Raw genomic sequence first — 23,110 nt, 5'->3', positions numbered from 1 at the left:
GTTCTCCTAGTAAGAGTTAAGTACTCTCAAACAAATCCCACTCTGGAGATGAGGAATCTGCTGCTCAGAAAAGGCAAGTGGGTGGCCCAGGATCACACAGCTGGTGAGGGACGGGGCTGGGATTCAAACCTGGGGCTTTCTGCCTTGCTGCACTCAACCCACGTGGCAGGTGCAGCCCAGCCCCTCGGCAGAGCCTTGTCCCAGTCCCTTAGCCTTATCCCTCCCCTTAACATGAGGTCAAGAGCCCTGCAGATGGGGGAATGGAGTCAAGGTAAGAAGGGAACTTCCTTGCCCAGGGTCCACTGCAAGAGGGTGGCAGAGGCGGCCAGCCTCCAGGTCTCCTGACACCAGCCTGTGCTCAGTTTCGCCACTCTGCCTACCTTCGTGTCTGTGCAATGACCTCCAGGCCGGACAGTGCCAAGGAGGGCAGGGGTAGGAGAGGCACGAAGAGGCAGGGAACGCATCAGTTGCTGGCAATTACACGGTGCTTTGTTATTCTTAATTAGCTCAGCAGCTCCATAGCCAGAGACATCCCTAGGGATGCCCAGGCTGAGAAGGAGACAGCTGCTGGTCCCACCCAGCAAGGCGGTCTGGGCCAGTAGGGACCCCTCAGGAGCACCTCCCCCAGCCCCTTTAGGTGCTGCTGCTTCTCCAACTGCAGAGGGTCACCCACTTGCTGGGTGCACTCTAAGAACCAGAGGACAGAACTTAAGTCAAGCCCTTGGATGTGTATTGAGCACCTCCCTTGTGCCAGGCACTGGTCAGCTGCTCTCAAGTACCCTGGAGAGAAGGACGGTTTCCAGCCCCCGTGCTTGAGGCATGCTCAGCTGCTGGGGAAAGCAGTTTCACCAAAAACCATAAAAAATGAATGATAACCAGTGTTACCATTTACTGAGCACTTGTCACATGCCAGGCATGGGGCTAAGCATTTCCCATATATTATCTCACCGCAGCCTTGCAAAGCCCTCTAAAGCAGGTAATATCCTCATTGTCCAGAGGAGGAAACCGAGCCCCAGTTAGCTAAAGTTGCGTGTATATAGATGGAGGCTCTGATTTTAGAGCCCAGGTATATAGAACTCCAAGGTCAAACAGTTGTCTAGGAGTGTGTGTGTGTGTGTGTGTGTGTGTGTGTGTGTGTGTGCACGCGCACGCCTACTGGGGAGGGAAGACAGGTGTGTGGGTAGCTGTGACTTTAGGTGTTGGGGAGGAAGCCAACCAGATGTTCTGGGCAGAGGTGAGGAGGCGACCTGGACCTGGCTGGATGTTTCTGCACGAAGAAGGAGCATGGAAAAGGTCTGAGGAGGGAAGCGTTCCAAGGCGACTGGTTGGGGCTGCTGGGACGGTGGGACACAGCAGGCAGGAGAGGAGGCCCTGTGGGCTGGGTGAAAGGTCAGAGCCAAGTCTAATCAGAAATCCCGGGGCAGTAACCCAGGTTCCCTCAGATTCCCTGGGAAAGGGCTGTCTCCCACCTGGGTCTGAGGGGAGTGGGGGTGGGGGGAGCAATGAGGAGAGGTTGAACTACCCACAGCTCAGACTGGGCCAGGCTGGTTCCAATCCCAAGAGAGCTCCCATCCCTGGGAGCCAGTCGGGAATTATGGTAATAATAACCACTCCATCTTCACTGTTCATCCAGTGAGGAAAGTGATTTTAGTTTTATTAAAATATGTGACATAAATAGCACCTATTATATGCCAAGCATAATTCTAAAGATGTCCCAAATGTTAACTCTTTTAATCCTTACAGCCACCCATTTTTAAAGATAAGGAAACTGAGGACTGTGGAATTTAAATGACTTGCCTAAGGTTATAAAGTAGGGAAATGGGGGAGATGGGATCCCAGACTCCAGTGTCCATGGGTTTCACCACTATGCTTTGCTGGTGGGGGGAGTGGGGGCGGCGGAACACACACTCTGCTGTAAAAACTCCCATTTTACAGATGGAAAAACTGAGACCTAGTCAGGTGAAGAGACTAGCTCAGGAAGACAGATTATTTGAGGAAATCAGGGCTCCTGACCCCAGTCTAAGGCTTTGGTCTTGGTCCCACCACAAGCCCAAGTGATAGCTGGAGAGAAGCCGAGAGCCCTCCCAGCTCCCTGGCACTCACTATCTCACTGGGGTCCCATGAGGGCCCAGTGGGGGAGAAAACAGTAAGATCACAATTCTGATACCATTTTCCTAAAGACAAAAGCCAGTTACTCCCATAGGTAGCTTTTCCCTCACTTTTATTTTTTTTTTCCTTTCTGATTATTAAAGAACATATGATCACTGTAAAAATTTTTACAAAGTTAGATCAGATAAACAAAAAAGAAAACAAAAAAGAAAAGCCACCTTAAAACTCTTTCTTGAATACTGGTGTACTTTCAAGATTTCTTTGCTCCCTCTCTGTTTTCATAAGCATCCAAGCTAGGAGGCAAGAGACTTAGCTTCTGGTCCAGGCTTGCTGTGTGACCCTGGGCAAGTCTCTGCCCTTTTCTGGGCCTCAGGCTCCTCACTTGTGAAATGAGGGTTTGGACATGGTGACCTCAGAGGAGGCCCCTCGCAGCTCTGACCTTCTGTTTCTGCTTCTGTTTCTGGGACTGGCAGACGGGGCACAAGCAGGCTGCCCCTCTGTGGGGGATGCATGGCTGACAGCTCCCAGCAGGTCACCTCCGGGAGGATGCGATGGCCCTGGAAACAGCCTTCACTGCAGCACAGAGTGCCCAGGCTTGCCTGCTTACCGGGCCCATATGGTACCCCCTGCCAGCCGGACACCACCAGCTGCCCTTCACCAGCCAGCCCTGGGTGATTACTTTTCCTTCAGGCTCCAGAATGTTCTCTCTGCCCCAGGGCCTAGCTGGCTCAGGGCTGCGGGACTCTGCCCTGCGGACCTCCCTACACATCACCATAGCCCTTTGCAGGAGAAGTTAGCCTGATGTGGTGAGAAGCTCGAGAGAGGATGGAAGGGAGGGAAGAAGGGAGGAAGGAAAGAAACACTGACTGTATTCCAACTCCATTTGGACCCCTTGCTAGGCATTTGGGATTCAGAAATAAATCAGAAAAACTTATTGCCCTTGAAGGACACAAAGTCTGGTGGAAGCAAATAGAGTAGAAACGGGCAGCTGCAACACTGCTGAAAGCTCAGGCCTGTGGCATCCCACAAGGAGAAGCCTGACGGATGGTAGTCGGGAAAGCTTCCTGGAGGAGGCAAGTTTATAGGTGAGTTCTTCTTAAGGAGAAGACTCAGACTTTCCAACTCATGTTATTTATTACAGACAGCCCTATGGAATAGGTATTGTTGCCCCTTATACAGATGAGGCTCAGAAAGGTGAATTCACAACCACCAAAAGGAGGAAAGCTGAGTTCAGACTCCTGGCATTCTACTGTAGCCTAAGGCACTGGGTTTGAGTTCGATCCTGGCCTCTGACTTGCAGAGACCTGCAGTGAGTGCTTCTCTCCCAGGCCTTGGGCTCTTATCTGTAAAGTGGGTCTACTGCTGGCTGCAGTGTTGCTGAAGCAAAGGACAGAATGGCCGAAAAAGCACTTAGCTTATAGAGGAATGCCAGCCTCCCTGTCCCGCTGGTGACAGCACAGTCCTGTTTTTCCCCCAACATGGGAACAGGACTCCTGCCTTCTGAGCCAGAAGCAATCCCAGAGACGGAGGTTCACCTTACTGATGCAACATGCCCACCCCCCAGAAGCCAGGCTGTGGCCTGGATATATGTGCTCTCCTTTTGACTCCCTTTGGTAAAGCCTGACAGGAAGGTACAGGATTCTAGAGAGAATTCTAAATCCTGGACTTAGAACATCTGTGCTTGAGGAATTCTAGAATCCAGACTCCTCTTGAAGTGCCTCCTATCAAGCAGGGCAGGCTCTGGGTCAAGGTCTGGTAGATTGGAAGGATCACTAGAGACAGGATCTCATCTCACTTTACAGATAAAGATTAAGACCCAGAGAGGGGAAGGATTTGCCTGAGGTCAGTCACACTGAAAGTCAGTGCTAGAACTAAGACTCCTTTCCCCACACCTCAGAGCATAACACCAAGGCCACACCACCTCTGAGGCTACTTGGGGAGTAGGGTGGGCAGGGGGCAGCCCAGAGTGCCCAGGTGGTGCCAGGGAGCAGGCTGAGTCTGTTGGGTGAGTAAAGTGCCCAACGGGTCTTGCTAAGGCAAACTTTATACTCCGGCCCTGTTCTCAGCAAAGTTCTACCACTGTCAGCTCTCTTTCCAAGCCTCCCACTGCAATGGGCATCACCTTCCTCTTGGACAAGCCCATTCTCTCCCGTCTTCAGTCTCCCCATCTGTAAAATGGTCTCCAAGTAACTTTCAGCTGTCTAGAAATCCTAGCCCAGCGCCTCCCGCGGCGGGAGCAGCGGCTCTCGGACCCTCAGCCTCCTACCTGGTGGGAAATAAGGGGTTTGGGGAGAGAGAAGAAAAGAGGGGGCGTCTAGGGCTTTCGGCTCGCTGCCTCAGGGGCGCCCTTTGTCTGGACAGCCTTGGGGAATGGGTCAGAGACCAGGCGGGGCGGGGCCGGGGGCGGAGCCTGGCCGGCCCTCGCCCCGCCCCGGCGGACGTCGGCGCGGAGCTCGCGCCGGGGAGGGGAGGAGCGCGGAGCCCGTGGGCCGCCTGGCCCCGGCGGAAAGTTTTCCCTGACGGAGTTTTGGCGGCGGCGGCGGCGGCGGCGGCGGCGGCGGCGGCCCGAGCTGCCATGGACGCGCTCAAGTCCGCCGGGCGGGCGCTGATCAGGAGCCCCAGCCTCGCCAAGCAGAGCTGGGGGGGCGGCGGCCGGCACCGGAGTGAGTGCGTGCGCGACCACCGGGGCCCGGCGGGGGCCGGGCGGGGGTCGGGGCGCACGGACCCTCCTCCTCAGAGCCCCGGGGGGGAGAGGCAGGGCCTGACTCGCGCCCTGTGGCCGGGAGCGACCTTACCCGGCCCTGCGGGATTCGGGGTCGCCGAGGGTCAAGCTGTGTTCCTACTCCCGTCCCCATTCTGTGCGGCTGGGGAGGAAGGGCAGAAGCTGGGGGAAGAAACCGGAGCTCGGGCTCCCAAGGTGCGGGCTGCAGTCGGAGGGAGGTTGCAGGTCAGAGGAAGAGACCTGCGCGACCCCAGCACGTCCCCTCTTTGGACAGCCAGGGGAGGAAGGAGCTCAGCGTCGGTACCCGGGGGAGGGGGCATGGGGCAGGGGCTTGGGAAGATACCCCCATCCCGCACCCCAGCACTCTGGCCGAGGTCAGCGGCCGGCGGGAGCCCCCTTGCCCCCTTCCCCTAGTCCAATCCACGAGGTCACCTTTTGACTCCCGGGCGCCCAGAAACAGACTCAGTGTGAGCCCGGGTTTGCAGGTACCTACTTGAAGTTGGGGGCGAGGCTCAACCTGGGGTCTCGGGAGGTACCTGCCACACACCGGCCCATCTAGACCCCGTTGTCCCCTCCTCTGGCTGGATCCAGGTGGTGCCAAGGCTGGCCTCCTGGCTATTTTTGAAACCTGTTTGTTTCTCCCACCTCCCCGCTTGAACTTCCGATGTCCCTGGGCGCCCGGGCGAATGGCAGACTCTGCAGCCACCTCTCCCAGGGGCGTCTGGGAGCCTGGGAGGAACCTCACCCGGCCCCCCCTCCTCTCCCTGTCTCCAGTTACTCTCAGGGAACCCGTCACCTGGCACCCTCCCCTGAGGCCTGAGAAACCCGGCCCTTTTCACGAGGAGAAATGGAGGGGCTTGTCTGGGGTCACTCAAGCCTTCCTGGTAGATATGGAGCCAAAACCAGGACTCCTGCATACTGCCCCCCATGCCCCAACCGCCTGGGACCCTGGCCTTTCCAGGCACCAGGAAGCCGCTGTCAGTACAGTCACACCCCACCCCCTTCCCTCTTGGCCTTCCAGGGCTCCGCCAGGGGAGCCCTAGTTCGCTAGGCCCAGGAGAGGCCCAGGAGTGCCAGCGTGTCTGGGCCTAGGGAGCCTGCCCTGCCCCGCCTCTTGCCTGGCTCTGTGGTTCCAGCTGTGCCTGCCTCCTAAACCAAAACAAGACTGGCATTGGGAATGTAGGCTGGTGTCTACTGGTAGGGGTGGGGTCAGAGACCATTAGGACTGGACTAGGCCAGGGATGCACCCATCTCCCACATTTATTGACTCCCAAAATAGCTCCTTTAAATATTTGTGGGATTTGATCAGGACTGAGAATGACGGCCTGTTGCAGTGGGGGAACGCTGCAGTTTTCTCTAGGGATAAGGGAGGGGGGCGGGGCTCTGGGCAAGGGAAGGAAACTTAGGAGCCCCCCTTCCCTTGGTATCCCTCAGTATGGAGAAGGGTGAGAGTTAGCCACCTTGGATGGTGGAAAAGAGTTTCTCCTGCCTGCTCTGATGTTGGACAAGTCACTTGTCCTTTCTGAACCTCAGTTTCCTCATCCGCAAAATGGGCATAACAATTCTAACCCAGTAGGGATGTTGAGAAGGTTGTTGACAATAACACTTCCTTCTGGCACCTAACTGGTGGTTTCCTTCTCCCCCATTCCCCTTCCCGCTGCCTGTCATGTGGACCTTCAACCTGATACTTAATGTGGTGGAAAGAGTTTTGGGGGCTCAGAGCCTGTCTACGTCTGTGGAGGAAAGAAGAGGAGAGCCCCCTTCCTATTAGGCAGACCCCAGTAAGCCCAGAGTGCCATCCTGGAGCCTTCTGGACCCAGAATAAGCAAGGGCGAATCCCCACCTGTCCCTGGTTATTAAGTCAGTTTTCTGATCTGTACATTGTTAATAACAGGAGTACCCACCACAGATTTTTTTTGGGGGGTGCAGGTTAACTGAAATCATGTTTTGCCTGGCATAGAGAAAAAGTTCAATAAATGGTAACTACTGCTTTTGTCCCTCTACCTTTTACATAGTGTTTTTGCTTCCATTATTGCATTTGCTACTCTGAGGTGACAGAGCAGGGATTCTTATTAGATTCATTTCTCAGATAAAGGAGCCTGAGGCTCAGGGAAGTGGAGTCACTGGCCCCGACAGAGTGCTTCCAAGAGCCAGCTGCAAATCTGTAGCCCAGGGGTCTTACCAGTGTGGCCTCATGGACTCTGGCCACGGGAGTGACTGGGGCAGGGCTGGCAGCCCCTGAGGACAGTGGTGGCCACAAGTAGAGAGCGAAGCCATGGGGTGTGTCTGGGATGGAAGTGCTGGGGCAGCCTGGCCTGTGGTGGTGTCCCAGCCAGGCCTTGGAGCCAACCCTCAAGAAGCTCTGAGCCCTGTGCTTGAGTTTTGGGGCCAGACTGAAGCCACTGGAGTTAAGGTTAGAGTTTTTTTTTTTTAATGTTTATTTTTTATTTATTTATTTTTTCTTATTAGTCATCCATTTTATACACATCGGTGTATACAAGGTTAGATTTGATACCCGCTATCGGCTGTGACTCGCTCCTCACCCCTCAAGGTCCTCAGCTGGGATTAGCATGATCATTGTTTAATTTGCAGAGAAACTGAAGCCCAGAGAAGGACTTGCCTGAGGTCCCAGAGCAAAGGCGGCAGCAGACAGCCTTCTTTGCCCTGAACCTCATGGCCCCCTGTCTCCCAGTTAGTGCTGACTTTGAAGGAGGGCTCTCTCCTTCTCCCACACATGGCTTTTCCCCCATCTCTTTGGGAACCATAAATATTCTGTCTCAGTCCCTGGCCTGGGTTTTCCTTTCTTCCAGCTGCCTGGAAGGGTGGTTCACCCTGGCCCCTCAGTACCCTTATTTCCAAGAGGAGTCCCTCTGACCCTCGGGCTCCTCCACGGGTTGTCAGAGAACTCCATGAGAATGGGTAAAAAATCTGAGGTGCAGGTTTCAACAAAGCTGGTTCATGGTGGTAGGCGGGGGACGGAAGATCTATTCATCCTTATTTATAATGTTTATAATGAAAAATATAGATAAACCCCAAACCATAATATGTATTGAGCACTGACTGTGTGTCGGGCACCGATAGAGGTGTCGGGGAGTCTGGGGAATGCGTCCATCTCTCTTCGGATAGCGCCAGCCCTCTGGGGGAGGAGGTAGACAGCATGACCAGGGTGCAGATGAGTGGGGTGCTTGTGGGTGGTGGTGACGCCAAGAGGAGAAAGATAAAGCGGGTGAGGAAATGATGGGTGGTGTCTTTGTTTGGGTTCTTCTAGAAGCAGATGCTGAGATAGGGATCTGAGTAAAGTCACTTATTTGGGAAGAGATCCCAGGAAATGTTCTTAGGAGAAGCGAGAAGGGAAAGGAGTCCAAAGAGTGGACAACATGAAGCCAGTTTCCACTGTGGGCGGCTGGGACGCCACCTGTGGGGAGCTCTGGAGCAGTTACTCCATTTGCGGGGCAGTTCCCGTCAGTGGTGGGAGTGGGGCTGCTGGGAACAGGAGCTCTTTCTGCCCCAGCCCGCGTGGGCCTCTGAGTCTCCGGCAGCCAGAGAGTGGCGTGTCAGGTGACGTGTGTGGAAATGGTACCCACCGAGGAGATAAAGGTGGGGCACTGAGAGTGTCAGTGCAGGGGGTCAGGGAAGGCCTCTCGGAGGAGGTGTGAACACACATATGAATACAGTACAAGGAGGGAGGAATCTGGGAACAGCATTCCAGCCAGAGGGAACAGCAAGTGCAAGGGACATTTAACTGGAGGCTGGGACGCTGCTTCTCACAGGTCTGGCGGCTGAGGGAGGGGCATGTGGCTTGAAGGAGTCAGGTCACCCACTGCCCACTGAAAGTGAGCCAGACGCTCCTTTCGGGCAGCCTCCAGGGCAGGATACCCATTCTTCCTGGGTGATCCCGAGCCTGGCCCTGCTCATGGGAAGGGGCTTGGTGGGCTGCAGGAGAGGGCAACGAGCACAGCTATGGGACTCAAGGCCCAGCACTGTGGATTATGAGTTGTGGCCAGACACCTCTGAGCGTCTTCATCTGTGAAATGGGAGTCCTAATATATCCTTGACTCTTCTCATAAAGTACTGCAATGGCTATGTACACATTAAAGCTCTTTGCACTTGACCCTTGGTAATGACACAACACTCACACTCGGTATCTACCAGGCACCGTTCTAAGCCCACCTCATGTGTATGCTAGTTTCATCTGCACAACAACCCCATAGGGTACAGTTGTTGTCCCCATTTTTAAATGAGGAAACCAAGGACCAGGGAGGTGGAGTGACTATGAACCCCACAGCCCGTCTCCAGACCTCATCATTTTAACCCTGACAGCATATTTTTCTCTTACAGTATAAGTAAGTACTTAGGAATGGTAGCTGCTGCTATTATCTTTTTTTTTTGGCCGTGCCCCACAGCTTGCAGGATCTTATTTCCCCGACCAGGGATTGAACCTGGGCCCCCGCAGTGAAAGCGCCGAGTCCTAAACACTGGACCGCAGGGAATTACCTTTTTTAAATTATCATTTTCTTTTGATAGTCTTAACAACTTCTCAAATTTGCCTAGCACTTCTCACATGCTGAACCTTTTTCTGATGACACTCCTGCAGGCCTGAGCCCATTTGTCAGGTAAGGAGACTGTGGCCTAGAGAAGCAGCCACACTCCAGGTCACAGCAGAGCTTGGGTCCTCTTTTGAGATGTCACTCTGTGGCTCCTGAGGCCATCTCCCCACCAGGCTGGAGGAGGCTGGAGGCCAGGACCGCTGCTGGAAGTTCCCCCCTGGCCCATGGGTTTGGATGCAGCTCTGATGTTCCAGGCCCCAGCCAGGCTGGGTCTCCCAGGGCAGCAGAAGGGGCACAAGGGCACAAGAGCTCTGACTCCTGGGCAGGGGCCCGCTTAATAAGAAAAGAGTACATGTTTGCAGCTACAAGTTAGACTGGGCGTATGGTCCATCCATCCCCAGCTAATTCTGACAGCAGGTCATCTGTAAAATCGTAAAGTTAAAATAGTGCAGTCATTACCCACTACAGGGCCAAAAATAACCAGGACCGGAACAGCGCTGTGGACTCAGGCCTGTATTTGCCTGGGGGCCTCCGGGAGCTCTTCCTGAAACCCTGGGCTCCTCCTGGGAAGGAGCATGTGGCCTGCAGCCTATCTGAGGTGGCTGGATGGTGACCGGGCCAGTGTGGCAGTGAACCCTACCTCTGTCTTTATTGAGTGCTATTTGGTTCTGGTTTCTTCAGGGAGGGTGTGGGGTGTGAGAGAACTTACACCTCACTGAAGAGATGAATCATGCCCAGAAGTATAGGCGCGGAGGCAGGGTTCCCTGGAGGGGCAGGAGGATCTCTGCTGGGCCTGGGAGGGGCAGGGAGAAGTAGAATGAGACAGAGCAGCAGCACTGAGCAGGAATGCCCCTTCTCCATACTAGCTCCTGGGGGAGGCAGACGTGCTCGGCAGTCCTTCAACAGGAAAACACACAGCAGGCAGCTGCTTGGTGGTGGTGATATGGCTGTGGGAGGAAGAGAAGGAGATCCATACTCAGGAGGGGCAGAGAAACCCCTGACAGGAGGAACAGGCCCCAGGAGGCAAAACCATGGGTGGGGCCCTGTGCTAAGCACATTACATTTTATTGTCTCATTATCGTGTGTTATTATCTCATCAAGGGTCACCACAGCCCTGTGAGCTGGAGACTTTTGCTTCTCCCACTTTATAGAAGAGACAGCTGAGGCTCAGGGAAAGTAATTAACTTGCTCAGGCTCACTCAGTGGATTCTAGGATTAAGGCCCTTGCTCTTAACCACTAGGCTATACTGCCTCAAAGAAGGCTTCCTGGAGGAGGCTGGATGCGAGGGGTTTCAATCAAGCAAAGGGAAGGGCATTTCTGGTAGAGGGAGCTCCTTGAGCAAAGGCACAGAAGTGGGAAAGTAAATGTTACGTCATGGGAAGAAGCTGTGTCTGATTGGAACCTCTGCTGTGTGTGCGCGCCTGCATGTGTGTGCGTGTGTATGTGTGTGCGTGTGCTTGCGTGCAGGGATATTGTGGGGGAGACGAGGCTGGGCAACCTATCACTTCGCAACAGTCCTTGTGGGAGTTGCCAGTAGTGGTTTGGGAGCTGGGGTCCCTTTGATTGCTGTGTGACCTTGCACAAGTCCCATCCTTCTCTGGGCCTCAGTTTTATCATCTGTCAAGTGAGGAGGTCGGGCAGAGGGCCTCTGAGGCTGATGAGTGGCAACCAGTCTACCAGGGCTCTCTTCCAGGAGGCCATAGAAGAGGGGAAGGGTCAGGCCAGGGAAGGAGGATTGCAGAAAAATGCCGAGCATTTCAGAGGTCAGGGGGGGACTGGGGAACGTTTTGACAGCAAAGAGGTCGTCTGTGACCTTGGCAAGCTTTGGCCCTTTCGGAATGGAGGGAGCGGAAGTGGTTTTGGAGAGGGGCCAGGAAAGGGCTGAGCTGGCGGAAATGGGAGAGAGAAGACATGAAAATGGGGAGAGGAAGGATGTTTGCCGTGGGGCAGGGATGGTTAATGAGATGAACAAGGCCACCCCTGATGGATTGGTATTGCCAGCCAGGAGCCTTTTTTTGAGAAACAGTTCAAAGCCTTTAAATCAGAGGGAATAGGGCTGCAGTTGATTAGCAATGTCTGCCAAGGACACAGGCGACAGGCATGGCAGCACATAGTTTGCCATCCTTGCTTAGATGAATATCGGGTTGAAAGTGGTGGTCTAGGCATCTACCTACAGAGAGGAAGCCTCAGGAATTAAGAATTAACGGGGGGGAAATACCTCTGCCTCTAGGAACTTCTCCATGACATTTTGCTAAACTGAGGGTAGTTTGCCTCATGGCAAGATAGCGTTTGCCTAATGGTTAGGAACTTGGGCTTTAAGTGTCAAATAGACAACTAATTTGGCAAATTACTCGTCCTTTGAGCCTCAGTTTCCTCCTCTGTGAAATGGGAATGAAAGAATGCCAGCTTGCAAGGTAGCCGTGAGTGTTAGAGGTAATGGTAGGAGCTGCTGCTTTGTTGTTACTGTAGCTCTGTTTTGCCCTGATGGTGGCAACATTCTTGGTTTCTTTGAGAGCAAGGCCCATGTCTGAGTTGCTCCAGGGTTCCCATCACCAAACCCAGGACTGGGACACCTCGGGGACTTTCTGCTTCTCTTTGGAGGATCAAATAGACTCATGGTTGATGGGACAGAGGATGGGGTCACTTTGGGGTCTTCTCAGTGGGGGCTGGCTTCATGTGGGGTGGAGGCCTAAGGGCAGAGGCCGGAGGGCAGTGGTCCAGGGTCCAGAGCTGAGGATGGGGTTGGAGGCATTGCAGGCCTGAAAGCCTTGGGGTTGTCTGGGTTCCTTCACTCAGGAATGCCAGCTGCATGCCAGGCTCTGGATGACAGGTTAACAAATTCCTGCTCACCTGGGTCTCAATTTGGGGGACGAGGCACTCCTGTGAACTCTTGTGTGACCCCTCCCACAGTGAAGACCACACTTCCCCTCCTGTCCCTCTGCCTGCTCAGGGCCCTCTCTCATGTGGGTGGGGTGAAATGGAGGCCTCTTTCCAACTCTCCCTCCTGGTCTGTTTCACCACCCAGTAAGCCAGACTCATCCCCTCATTTCCCAACCTTCCTGACCTCAGTCGTGATCAGAGCTTTCAGAGGATCCTTCCCATGTGTCCTGCTGTGTGCCATTGCTGTAGCCCAGGCATTATTAGTCTCAAAGAGGAGAGGGGCCTTCCCCAAGACCATGCAGGTGGGGGGAAGCAGAGCTGGGATTTGAACCCAGGTCTTCCAGATTCAGTGGCCTTCATATGATGTTTTTTGAGCAGTCACCTCCCCCTTTCCCCACTAAGCCTTACCCCACGCCCACCCTCCTTGGGCTGCTGTCTCTTTCCTGGTCCCACTCCTCCCTACCTTTTGGTCTCTGTGGCTGTGCAGATGGAGGAAAGCAGGCCAGGCTGGGGCCATGGGAACCACCCAGTTTTGAATTCTGACTCCAACACTTTACTCATTGTATGTGGCCTTTGTCTGACGACTTCACCTCTCTGAGCCTCAGTTTCCTAATCCGTAAAGTGGGAATAATACCCATCTCACCGGGCTGCGTTGAAGATTCAATAAGAAAATGGCATGGTTTGCCCTCAGCAAGTGTTAACGTTGAAGTTAAGAGTTTGGGCTTTGGACTTGAAAATAAGAGTTTGATTCTTGGCTATTGCACTTGCTGGCTTTGTGGACTTGGTCATGTGATTTCGCCTCCCTGGGCCTCAGTGTCTTTGTCTGTAAATGGGTATGATAAAAGTGTCTGCCTCATAGGTTCTCATGAGGGTCAATGAGAAGATTTTATGTAACGCTTCCTACCATGGTGCCTGGTACATACTAGAAAATGTTAGTCCTTTATTAAAGATAAAAGTCATGATAGATGGGGGGACCCCAGTGTCCCTGCTGGGTCTTCCTAGGAGACGGGGGCTGCAGGCGCTGTCACTGTGGTGGGCCCTGCCCGGCAGGGTCTGAGCGCCTATCCTCCTCTGCCCAGAGCTGCCCGAGAACTGGACAGACACCCGGGAGACACTGCTCGAGGGCATGCTCTTCAGCCTCAAGTACCTGGGCATGACGCTGGTGGAGCAGCCCAAGGGTGAGGAGCTGTCGGCCGCCGCCGTCAAGAGGATCGTGGCCACGGTGAGCCCAGTCAGGGGGGGCTGTGGGAGCACGAGGAGGGGGTAGCTCCTTCTGGGGGTCGGGGGACAGCACTCTTCCCCTGCGTATCCCCCTGACTGAATGTGTTGCAGCTGCCCTGCCCCTGCGCCCCCCTGCGTCCAGCTTAGAGACTCGAGAGGGCAGCCGTTGGGCTGGCAGGGTCCGGTCAGTGCCCTCCTCTCCAGCTGCTGTGGCCGTGGCCTCTCTAAGCCTCCCCTCCCTCAGCTCAGGCCACCGGCCTGGGGTGGGTAACTTAGTGCCAGGGAGGGATAGCGGGAGGGTTGCTGGCCCCCAGCCACTAGCCCTGTGGCCTGAGGGACTGGGTTTCCTCCCCAGCTCTGAGTGAGCGTGTGCCCTATGAGTCCACCTCTCTTGGTGGTCTCGGCCCCCTCTGCTCAGGCCCTGGCAGGTACGGTGGGTGGAGTGTGGAGTCCCCATCCTGCTGGGCTGTGATAGCGCATTCAGCCCTCAAAAGTCTGAGGTCCCTCCTAGCTGTGTGTCCTTGGGCAACTCCCTTAACCCCTCTGAGCCCGTTTTCTCCTGAGGCAAAGCCCTGCCGCCTGTGGGGATGACTCGAGGTCCCGTGCTTGGCAGACAGCGGGTACTCAGTGAGTGACACTTGTCCCTGTGTTTATTAGAAGAAGGTGTTGGCTGAATTGTCTGCCAGTCACCTAAGGTGAGGCCTCCCATGGGCCTTGCGTCTGGGGCTTAGAGCAGCTGGGTGTAGCCCACGAGGGTGGGTCCCAAGTGAGGCAGGTAGGCTCCTCTGACCCACGTCTGCCCCAAGGCCAAGGCCAGTGGGAAGAAGCTGCAGAAGGTGACTCTCAAGGTGTCGCCACGGGGGATCATCCTGACCGACAGCATCAGCAGCCAGCTCATTGAGAACGTGTCCATTTACAGGTACGCTCAGCGTTGCGCACATTCACTCTGCTGCTCGGGGCAGTGGATGGAGTGCTTTGTCTGAATCCAGACTCTACCACTTCCTATCTGGGTGACCTTGGGGCCTTAGTTTCCTCCTCTGTGTGTGGGGTTGGAAACAGATCCCGCCCGGTGTGCGGTTATGAAGCCCTGGATGCCCAGCGCCTGGCTCACAGTGAGCATGTGGCTAAATGACAGTTGTGCTGCCATTATCACTAGTTGCAGCCGGCCTGGGACACCCCTGCCCCCCACCCCAGCCCTCAAGTGTGCTGCTGAGTCAGGTTTGGAGCAGAGAGCTGCACAGTCACTGCTTTTTTCGCTGGGGATGCAGCAGCTCAGCTCTGGACATCTGGCCAGGCGGAAATGGGAGAGAGAGGCCAGGGAGGCCTCAGGCAGAGTCTGAGGCCAGAGTGTAGATGATCTCTGTAGGGGGTGGGCGCTGTTCACAGGGCCACAGGCCCGGCCCTTGGAGCCTCGGGCTGTCCCCGCCTCTTTCTTAGCTGGTCAGTTGTAAGATTTCAGAGCTGGAAGAGACAGGCAGCTCAGGTCCGTTTTCCAGGTGGGGTAGCTGAGACCCAGAGAGGGAATTGCCCAAGGCCACATGGTGAGATAGTGGCCGAGCTACGCCCAGGACACCGAGGCCAGAGTTCTGTCAGGCCTCTCGTCCCTGCACTCTCTTGCCTTGTCTCCAAGCAGGTGGCTCAGCTGGCTGGAGCAAAGCCAGTACTGGGGTTGGGGGTGGGGGGGTGGATGTGTGTTGAGGGGGTGGTTTTAGAGTTTCTAGCTGGTGTCCGAGTACCTGCTCTGCTGAGGTCTGTGCCAGGTGAGGAATCAGACCCAGCCCCTGCCTTCAAGGAGCTTCCAGTCTAGGAGGGGATGGAGCAGAGGACATGGGGGATAGAGTATAAGTGTTTCCCAAGAGGGCAGAGAAGGAGAGGCCTGCCTGGGGAAACTTGGGAGGGCCTCTCACGGGAGGTGGCGCCTTGCTGGGGCTTGAAAAATAGCAAGATCTAGTTGATTGATACCGAAGACCCAGGGCATTTAGGACAGGAGGCTGGATCCCCTGGGTTGGAGAAGAGGCAGTTGGGAACCTGGCACCCCCTCCCTCTGCCCACCTGGAGGTTTTAAGTGGTGCTGATCCCTTTGTCAATGCCTGTGATTGAAACTGGGGCCGCATGAGGTGAGGGAGTCTGCTGAGCTCCTGTCCCACCTCTGGGCTGCCAGCTCCTCTCCCGATTGGGATTCCCAGGATGACTGGAGGCAGCGGGGAGGGATCAGACAAGGGGGGAGAGGGTGTTTCAAGAGGAGGGAGCTGCTGTGTCTCCCTCCTAGGCCCCCGGCCTACTCCCAGCTCCTTTTCCCCTGGCCACAGCTCTAAGAGAAGCTGTCAGTAGTCTCAGTCACCCTGGGAGAGATGGGCCTGTAACTCATCTGACCTGTGCGCAGGTGTGTGATCAAAGGGAGGGCAGGTGGGCGACACTCAGGTGAAGGGCATTGTGGGCAGGGTAGTGTCCTGCCCCCCTTTCCAGCTGGTTAGCACAAACTCTTAAGAGGCAGCATGGCAGTGGTTACGGCCTCCGGAAACTAGCCTGGTGGTCTGAGACTCTTAGCCTTAGTTTTCTCACCTGAAAAGTGGGGATAGTACTAGAACCCATCTCAGAGGGCAGTTCTGAAAATTCAGTGAGGTGATATCTAGAACGTTGCCTGGTGTACAGTAAGGGCTCACCTACTACTATTTTGGGATGTGGCTCAGTAGAGGGGGGATGTGCCCTTCCTCCAGTCTTTTTTTTTTTTTTTTTTTTTTTTTAATTTTTGGCTGCGTTGGGTCTTCATTGCTGCACGTGGGCTTTCTCTAGTTGCAGTGAGCGGGGGCTACTCTTTGTTGTGGTGTGCGGGTTTCCCATTGCGGTTACTTCTCTTGTTGCGGAGCATGGGCTCTAGGCACGCGGGCTCAGGAGTTGTGGCTCGTGGGCTCTAGAGCGCAGGCTCAGTTGTGGCGCACGGGCTTAGTTGCTCCGCAGCATGTGGGATCTTCCCGGACCAGGGCTCGAACCCTTGTCCCCTGCATTGGCAGGCAGATTCTTAACCACTGTGCCACCAGGGAAGCCCTTCCTCCAGTCTTTACCACCACTCCTTCTTGCCTAGCCTGGGTTTCCCCACTCTCCCGCACCCCATGGATGGCCCAGAATGCTAGGCCCAGAGTCCCACCCTGGTGGAGTGGGATGGCAGGCTTTCTGGAACTCAGAGGAGATGCTCTAAGGGGCTTTCGGGATGTGGTCAGGCCCCTGTGCCGGAGTCTGGTGACACTTGCCACTTGCCTTTCAGAATCTCCTACTGCACAGCAGACAAGATGCATGACAAAGTGTTTGCGTACATCGCACAGAGCCAGCACAACGAGAATCTTGAGTGCCACGCTTTCCTCTGCACCAAGCGGAAGATGGTCAGTGGGGAGAGGCTGGGCTTGGGCAGGCTCTAGCCTCGCCTTGGCAGCCCTGCCTTGTGGGCCCTGACTGGGGGGAAGGCAGGACCCAAAGGTGACATCAGTTAAAGAAAGTATGAAATCCCTGGCAACCTCAAGTGGGTGCTGAGAGCTGAGGGCACCGTGTAGGGCTACAGTCAGGTAGGCCACCTGTCAGGATGGGCTGCCCTCGGCTGGCCTGTGGGCAGCGACAAGCCCTCGTTCCCAGTGAGTGCCCTGAGCCGCTTCCTCTCTATAATGTGATTTGATGGATTTGAGATCTGGGGCGGGGGGTCTCCTGTCACTATAAGGTGCAGGGCCTTATAGGGATTAGTCTATAGAGACTGGTGATCAGAGGTGCCCAGTGTGAAAGGCAAAGGCGAGGGCCCTCAGAGGACCTGGCTTGCTGTGGCCAGAGAAGGGAGGGAAATGGCCATATTTTGGTACCTACTGTGCACCTGTTTCAGTGGTAATCTTGAAGGTATCGTCTCATTTACTTCTCGGAACAACTCTGCAAGGTGGGCGCTGTAACTACGTTCATTGTTTTTATTTTTATTTTTAACGAGGAAACAGCCTCACAGAGGTCAGCTCTCTTGCTGAAGATGATGTGGCTAGCTATCATCTAGCAGAGGGTGCCGTTAGCTAGCAGAGGGTCTAAACCCACGTTTCTCCTCTTCCTGCATGACTGTGAGGAGCCAGGAGTCCCTTAGCCCACTTCCAGGCCACCCTGACACAGCTAGCTGGGACGAGCTGGACCTCAGTGGTCTCTGGGCTTTTGTCTTGAACTTCGTGGCAAGCAGCTGGAGTGAGTCAGCCTTTGGCATTGAAGTTACTGTTTCTGAGGCCCCCAAGGTCTGAGCATCCGCCCTGTAAGGAGGTTCCCGACATTTATTGATTTAGTATTGGCCTCTGTTAACCTCTGTGTACGAAGCCCAGAGCCCCAGTTCCTGTGCCCTATGGTCCTTATAGCCAAGGAGATAGAATCCTTTCCCCTCCCCATGTCATCAAGGACATATCCAGGACATCACAGTCTTAAAATGACCCCCGCCCCGCCCAGGCTTTCTGCTACCCCTCAGGGCCCTGTTCTCCAACTTCAGAGCCAGTAGTGGAGCATCTTCCAGTCTCCCTCTCTGCTCTGTCATCACATTGCTATTTCTGACTCTCACCCTCCTGCCTCCCTCTCATAAGGCCCTTTGTGATTGGGCCCGCTGGGTAATCCAGGATAATCCCCCATCCCTAAGTCCTTCACTTAATCACATCTGCAAAGTTCCTTTTGACATGTATGGTAACATTCACAGGTTCTAGGGATCAGAATGTGGACATCTTACCGGGGGTGGGGCGGGGTGGAGGGAGCACGATTCAGCCTACCACAGGTCTTGTGGAAGGAGCACTGTAGGAGGAGACAGACCAGGGCCCTGATCCTCTGTGACCGTGCATAAGACCCTGACCTTCTTTGGGCTGCATGCCATCAACAGAATGAGGAGGTCACCTCAGTGACCTCCAGGGTTGTTCTGAAAGGTCTCAGTTTCTTTTTTGCACCTTGTTTCTTTCCTGCAGACTCGGTGTCGCCAGCCACTCACCCGGGGCCTCATGATGCCCTAGGTCCCTGAGCTGCGGTGGCTTCTCCCGTGACAGCCTTGTTCCCACAGAGCAAGCTCATTATGTCCCCATTGTTTGTCTCTTCCTCCCCACTGACCAGAGCAGGCACTGGGCAGGGGCAGCTGGCCCTCAGCCATTGCTGCAGTGCAGGGGCTCCCAACATGTAGAGGCTTCCTCCGGGATGGGGAGGTCGGGGGTAAAAGAAAGTGGATGCTGGCCCAGCGGCTAAGGGAGCCTGGCCTTGGGCCAGAGGACTTTAGACAGGCTTGAACAAAACCAGTCTGCCCCAGGCCAAGAGGTCAGGTACTGGGGAAAACAGCCAGCCACTGCTTGGTGCTGACAGCAGAGCCATCGGGCAGAGGGACAGGCTCCTGCTGGACACCCAGGGCCCAGACTCTTCGCTTTTCTTGGCCCATTCTCATCTGTATCAGGAGCGGCTGGATATTGGCTTGTCCATCTCCAGCCTTTCCCGCCTGGCCTCCCCATTTCAGGGAGCCCTGGGGAGGCCCCTTGGAGAGACAGCCCAGCCCAGGGCGATGTCAGTAGACCACCTGATGCGTGTAGTGTCCTTGTGGCTCCCAAGGCCTCAGCTGAGCCCAAGCTGCCAGTGTGTTATGGCCTCATGGTCTGGCCACGTTGGAGACCCTGAGACTCTCAGGGCGGAGTGGACGTTTCTGAGGAGGAGGCAGGAGGTGAAATGGGCGCCTCAGTCCGCATCCTGCCTGCTGGCAGGTCCCTCCACATGCTTGCTGCTGCCTGTCCCAGGCTGAGCTCTGTGTCGGGCACTGGGGACCCAGGGTGGCCGTGAAGATGCGAACGAGGCAATGGGAGAGAAGAGCCGGGATTCAGTAACGGGCATACAGGGAGCTTGGTTCTCAGGCGGAGGTTATTAAGTCACTCTGGAGGTGGCACATGAAGAGTTCTCAGAGAAGGAGACATTTTGTGATGGGCTTTGAAGGATGAGTAGTAAGTAGGAGTTTGCCAGGCCAAGAAAAATGGGGCAGGGTGGTGAGGGGGTGGGTGCACTCTAGCACAGGAATCAGCACGTGCAAAGGCACAGAGGTGCAAAATGAAGTGGTATGATTGGGGGTTGGGGATTCAGATGTCACCAGAGCCTGGGTGGATGGCTAGGTAGAGTCAACCTCAGGGGAGCCTTGAATTTGGATGCTGACGTAGCCCTCAGTCGTTTTGGCCAAGGGCCCAGAGTCTCCACATCCCCACCCTTCCTTGCTGGGCTGCCTGAATGAGCACGAAGCCTAGGACCCACCCAGATTGAGGGGCAAATGGGTCCCTTTCTGGGTCACCCACCAGTTCAGCTCAGCTCAGGCAGCCCAACCACCTGGCTTCTCTTTCCCTGTGGATAAGGTTCTGTACAAAGAAATGTTTCCATCTGCCCACCTGGGAGCCCTCAGCCAGCACTTCAGCCTCTGGGCTCTGAAGTGAAGGTGCCATTGCTGGCATCGGTGGGGAGCCCAGGGTTGCAGTACAGGTGGACTCCCTAATTCTACCTGGGGTCGGGTGCGGCAGGGCTATTCTCCCTCCCAGGCCACTGGCATTCCTCAGGTCATCCTTTTGTGCAGTGATTTATGCTTCTGGGCAGCAGGGCTGTACAGGGCACCTGGCCCGACTTGGTTTGAGAACCTGGCTGGGGTCCTGGATTCCGGGGTCCTGGCCCAGGTCTGCAGCCCTTAAGCTAGACCTGGTCTCCGTGAGAAGCTGACAGCCTGGTTACCCAGAACAAGACAGGGACGTGAAAAACTGGGCAAGGCAGTACCTGGTCAGGGTAATAAGACAGACCCACAGGCCAGAGGCACTCAGGAGGGGCAGGTTTCTGGCCTGCGGAGTCAAGGAGGGCTTTTCGGTGGGCAGGCCTGAGCAGTCCTTCCATCGCTAGTGCCCAGATTCCTGCAGTCGCCCAGGAAAACGGGGCCCACCCCCTCCCAGTCTCTGCCCAGCCTGGGCTTTCAGTCACCTGCATGCATCTGCATCTTGAGTTATATTTGGTTTAACTTGCAGCTCGGGACCTCAGGGTGAAAGGGCGGGGATGTATGCAAATGAACAAGCAGATTTATGCAAAAACAGTGTCAGGCTTGTGCCCTCAGATTTCCTGGAGGCAAAAATAATGGCGTTCCCATCTCCCTGCCACACTGGGTGACCAGCCCTTGCTTGGGCGTATAGTGATCTGACTCTGGCTGGTAATTAGCCCATATTTTTATTTCATGGGCAATTCTCAATGGTAACTGGGTCTATTAAACTTGATCCAGACGTGACAGCTTAAATTGTAAACAGCTGTGAAGAGTTTCATACTTAATTACCATATTTAAGTTTTGCCATAAAGCGCCCGTACTTCCATCAAAAATGTAAATGACAGAGACATTCAAATGAGATTTTATACTTTGTGAAATTTAATTGGCATGGCTCAGTCAGCTTGTTTAGGGATTTTAAATTTAAAAAAATTTTTAAAGGCAGTAGCCACAGATTCATTTCTCAATTAAATTGAGTTGTCTGGCGGAGGCGAAGGGAGTGGGGCTGAGGCTGGTTAGGCCTGAACTTGTACACTTGAAAGAGTCTGGCGCTTTCTTCCCCAGGCCGAGCTTGCAGAGGAGGCTACATGTTGCTTCCGGCTACAGTTGCGAGCTCTGGGACTTCCACTCCCAGAAGCTGAGCTGATTAACCCTGAACTGGAATCAGAGAGGAAAGGGCTGAGTTGAAGGTGGGCTAAGGGTAGGTCCTGGCTGGAGTGTAAGGCCTCAGGAGACCTGCCCCCGGGCACATGCAATTCAGCCACCATCCTAGACACCCCTGGAGGGCTCTGGGAATCAGGGGTGTTCAGAGTCGATGCTTGCCTTCAGGGAGCACCCAGGTGGGGTGACACAGGCATGTGAGCTGGTGACACTTTCATATGCGTGACACCAGAGAGAAGTAGGCAGGGCTGTGGGAGCCCAGTGCCTGCGACGTGACGTCACGTGAGAGAGGTGGTGACATTTGAATTGGGTTTGAAGGAGTAGATGGGAGTCCCCCAGGGGTTGAGGGACAAGGTGTGGCCCTTCTTTACAGGTGGGTTATGGCACTGGATGGTTTTAGTCTTCTGCCCTGGGCCCTCATGGACATATTGCTCCTGCCAGGAAATGTAGAAGCCTCCTACTACCTTTCTGGCATTCAGTTATAAGCCCCTCTGACCCAGCATAGTAGTAACCAGAGTCTAAGCTTTGCCTCTCCAGCTGTGGCTCATTCAGGCAGTGGCGGGGTCCTTTCCAACTCTGGCTTTTCTGTTCTCTCATTTTAAGGACTGAGTTACTGTGTGCAGTCCTCAGGTAATTAGGGAGGACTTCTCGGAGGAAATAAGCCTCACAGTTAATTGCATTTAGGGGAACTCAAAGGCTAAGGAAAAAAAGTAGAGGTGAATAGCCATTGCCAAGGTGGGGATTGGAGTACCCGTGGGAATCTTGGCTGGGCTCCAGGTAGTGAAGATGGGGCCCAGCTGCCTGGGGAAGGTGTGGCCTCATTACATCTGCTTTGGTGACGTGGGAGGGGCCAGGACTCTGCCTCCGCCCATCAGGCATTCCAGAGCCTGGGACAGCCAGGGTGGGCCTGGCCTGGAGTCCCTGGGCCTCCAGTTGAGACTTGCTTTTACCTGCCTAACACTGTACCCCTCCCCCGACCCCACTTCCTGTTTTTCAGGCCCAGGCTGTCACCCTCACAGTAGCCCAGGCCTTCAAAGTCGCCTTTGAGTTTTGGCAGGTATCCAAGGAAGGTGAGTCTTGTTTGTGGACATGGTGGGTGGGGTGTACAGGGGCGTTGAAGACGACCAGCAGAGCAGTAGGGGTGCGGAGGATGGTAAAGGCTCTGGAGTCAGGCCTGGACTGATCGTCAGCTTCATCACCTATCTGGTTTGTGGTTTTGCACAGGCCCCTTCACCTCCGTGCCTCAGTTTCCCCATCTGAAGAATTGGGAACAGTTGTCTCCCTCCCCCAGGGCCCTTGTGAGGGTTAAATGAAATATGCGAAGTTTCTTTTCTCCGTTCTGGAGACCTAACACCTGCCGCCTGAGATTGGCCACAGCCTACCCCCTGCCCAGTGATGGCTAGGGATGGAGTGCTGGGGTCGGGGGCTCCAACGCGCTGTGCCTTGGTCCCACAGAGAAGGAGAAGAGGGAGAAAACCAGCCAAGACGGAGGGGACATCCTGGGTGGGGGCTGCCGAGACAGCACCCCTTCGCTGAAGAGCCGTGAGTCTTGGACGGGGGAGGGGCTGCATGGCACGGGGCCCTTCATCCAGAGGGTCCCCCTCCCTCCTGGGCTGCGGTGAACTCCTGGGTTTTTATCTTTGTTTTGTTGTTAAATAAATAATGCTTGTTTATTACAGAGAAATTAGCAAATGCAGGTAAAGGGGAAAAATTACTTGTTTTGGTGCATGTTCCTCCAGATATGTCTCTATACAGGTATATAAATCTGTGTATACATCTCTCCCTATACACTTTACATCTTGTTGTGTGATCTCTTAAAAAACTTAATACCTGTTGTGAATATGGGTTTCAGCCTAAACCATGAGTGGGAGAGAACTTCCCACCCTGTGGGCAGCTGTCCAGCTGCTTCGGGAGGTGCAAGGGTAGGGCTCTGGGTGATAGGCCTGGAAAGG

The 23,110-nt window shown here is 54.9% G+C and overlaps 1 protein-coding gene across 11 annotated transcripts in view; it reads left to right on the top strand.

The window, feature by feature from the left end:
* Positions 1 to 4,566: 4,566 nt before the first annotated feature.
* LDLRAP1 (low density lipoprotein receptor adaptor protein 1) overlaps positions 4,567 to 23,110 on the top strand; it is a 48,338-nt gene continuing 29,794 nt past the window's right edge. For 4 of the 11 annotated variants that reach the window (XM_082451205.1, XM_082451207.1, XM_082451206.1 and 1 more), the window contains exons 1-6: positions 4,567 to 4,772; positions 13,339 to 13,481; positions 14,287 to 14,399; positions 16,743 to 16,857; positions 22,156 to 22,228; positions 22,614 to 22,700. In XM_082451205.1, coding sequence (XP_082307331.1) covers positions 4,685 to 4,772; positions 13,339 to 13,481; positions 14,287 to 14,399; positions 16,743 to 16,857; positions 22,156 to 22,228; positions 22,614 to 22,700 — 619 coding nt within the window. In that variant the 5' untranslated portion in view covers positions 4,567 to 4,684. Of the gene's footprint in view, positions 4,777 to 13,239; positions 13,482 to 14,286; positions 14,400 to 16,742; positions 16,858 to 22,155; positions 22,229 to 22,613; positions 22,701 to 23,110 lie in introns of all 11 variants that reach the window. The other 7 variants (XM_082451208.1, XM_082451212.1, XM_082451211.1 and 4 more) reach the window with 6 other exon arrangements.

This window comes from Balaenoptera physalus, assembly GCF_965194825.1.
Source record: "Balaenoptera physalus genome assembly, chromosome: 1".
NCBI lineage: Eukaryota > Metazoa > Chordata > Mammalia > Artiodactyla > Balaenopteridae > Balaenoptera > Balaenoptera physalus.
The sequence above is the reverse complement of the archived record's forward strand: the minus strand, read 5'-3'. Positions and strand labels throughout refer to the sequence as shown.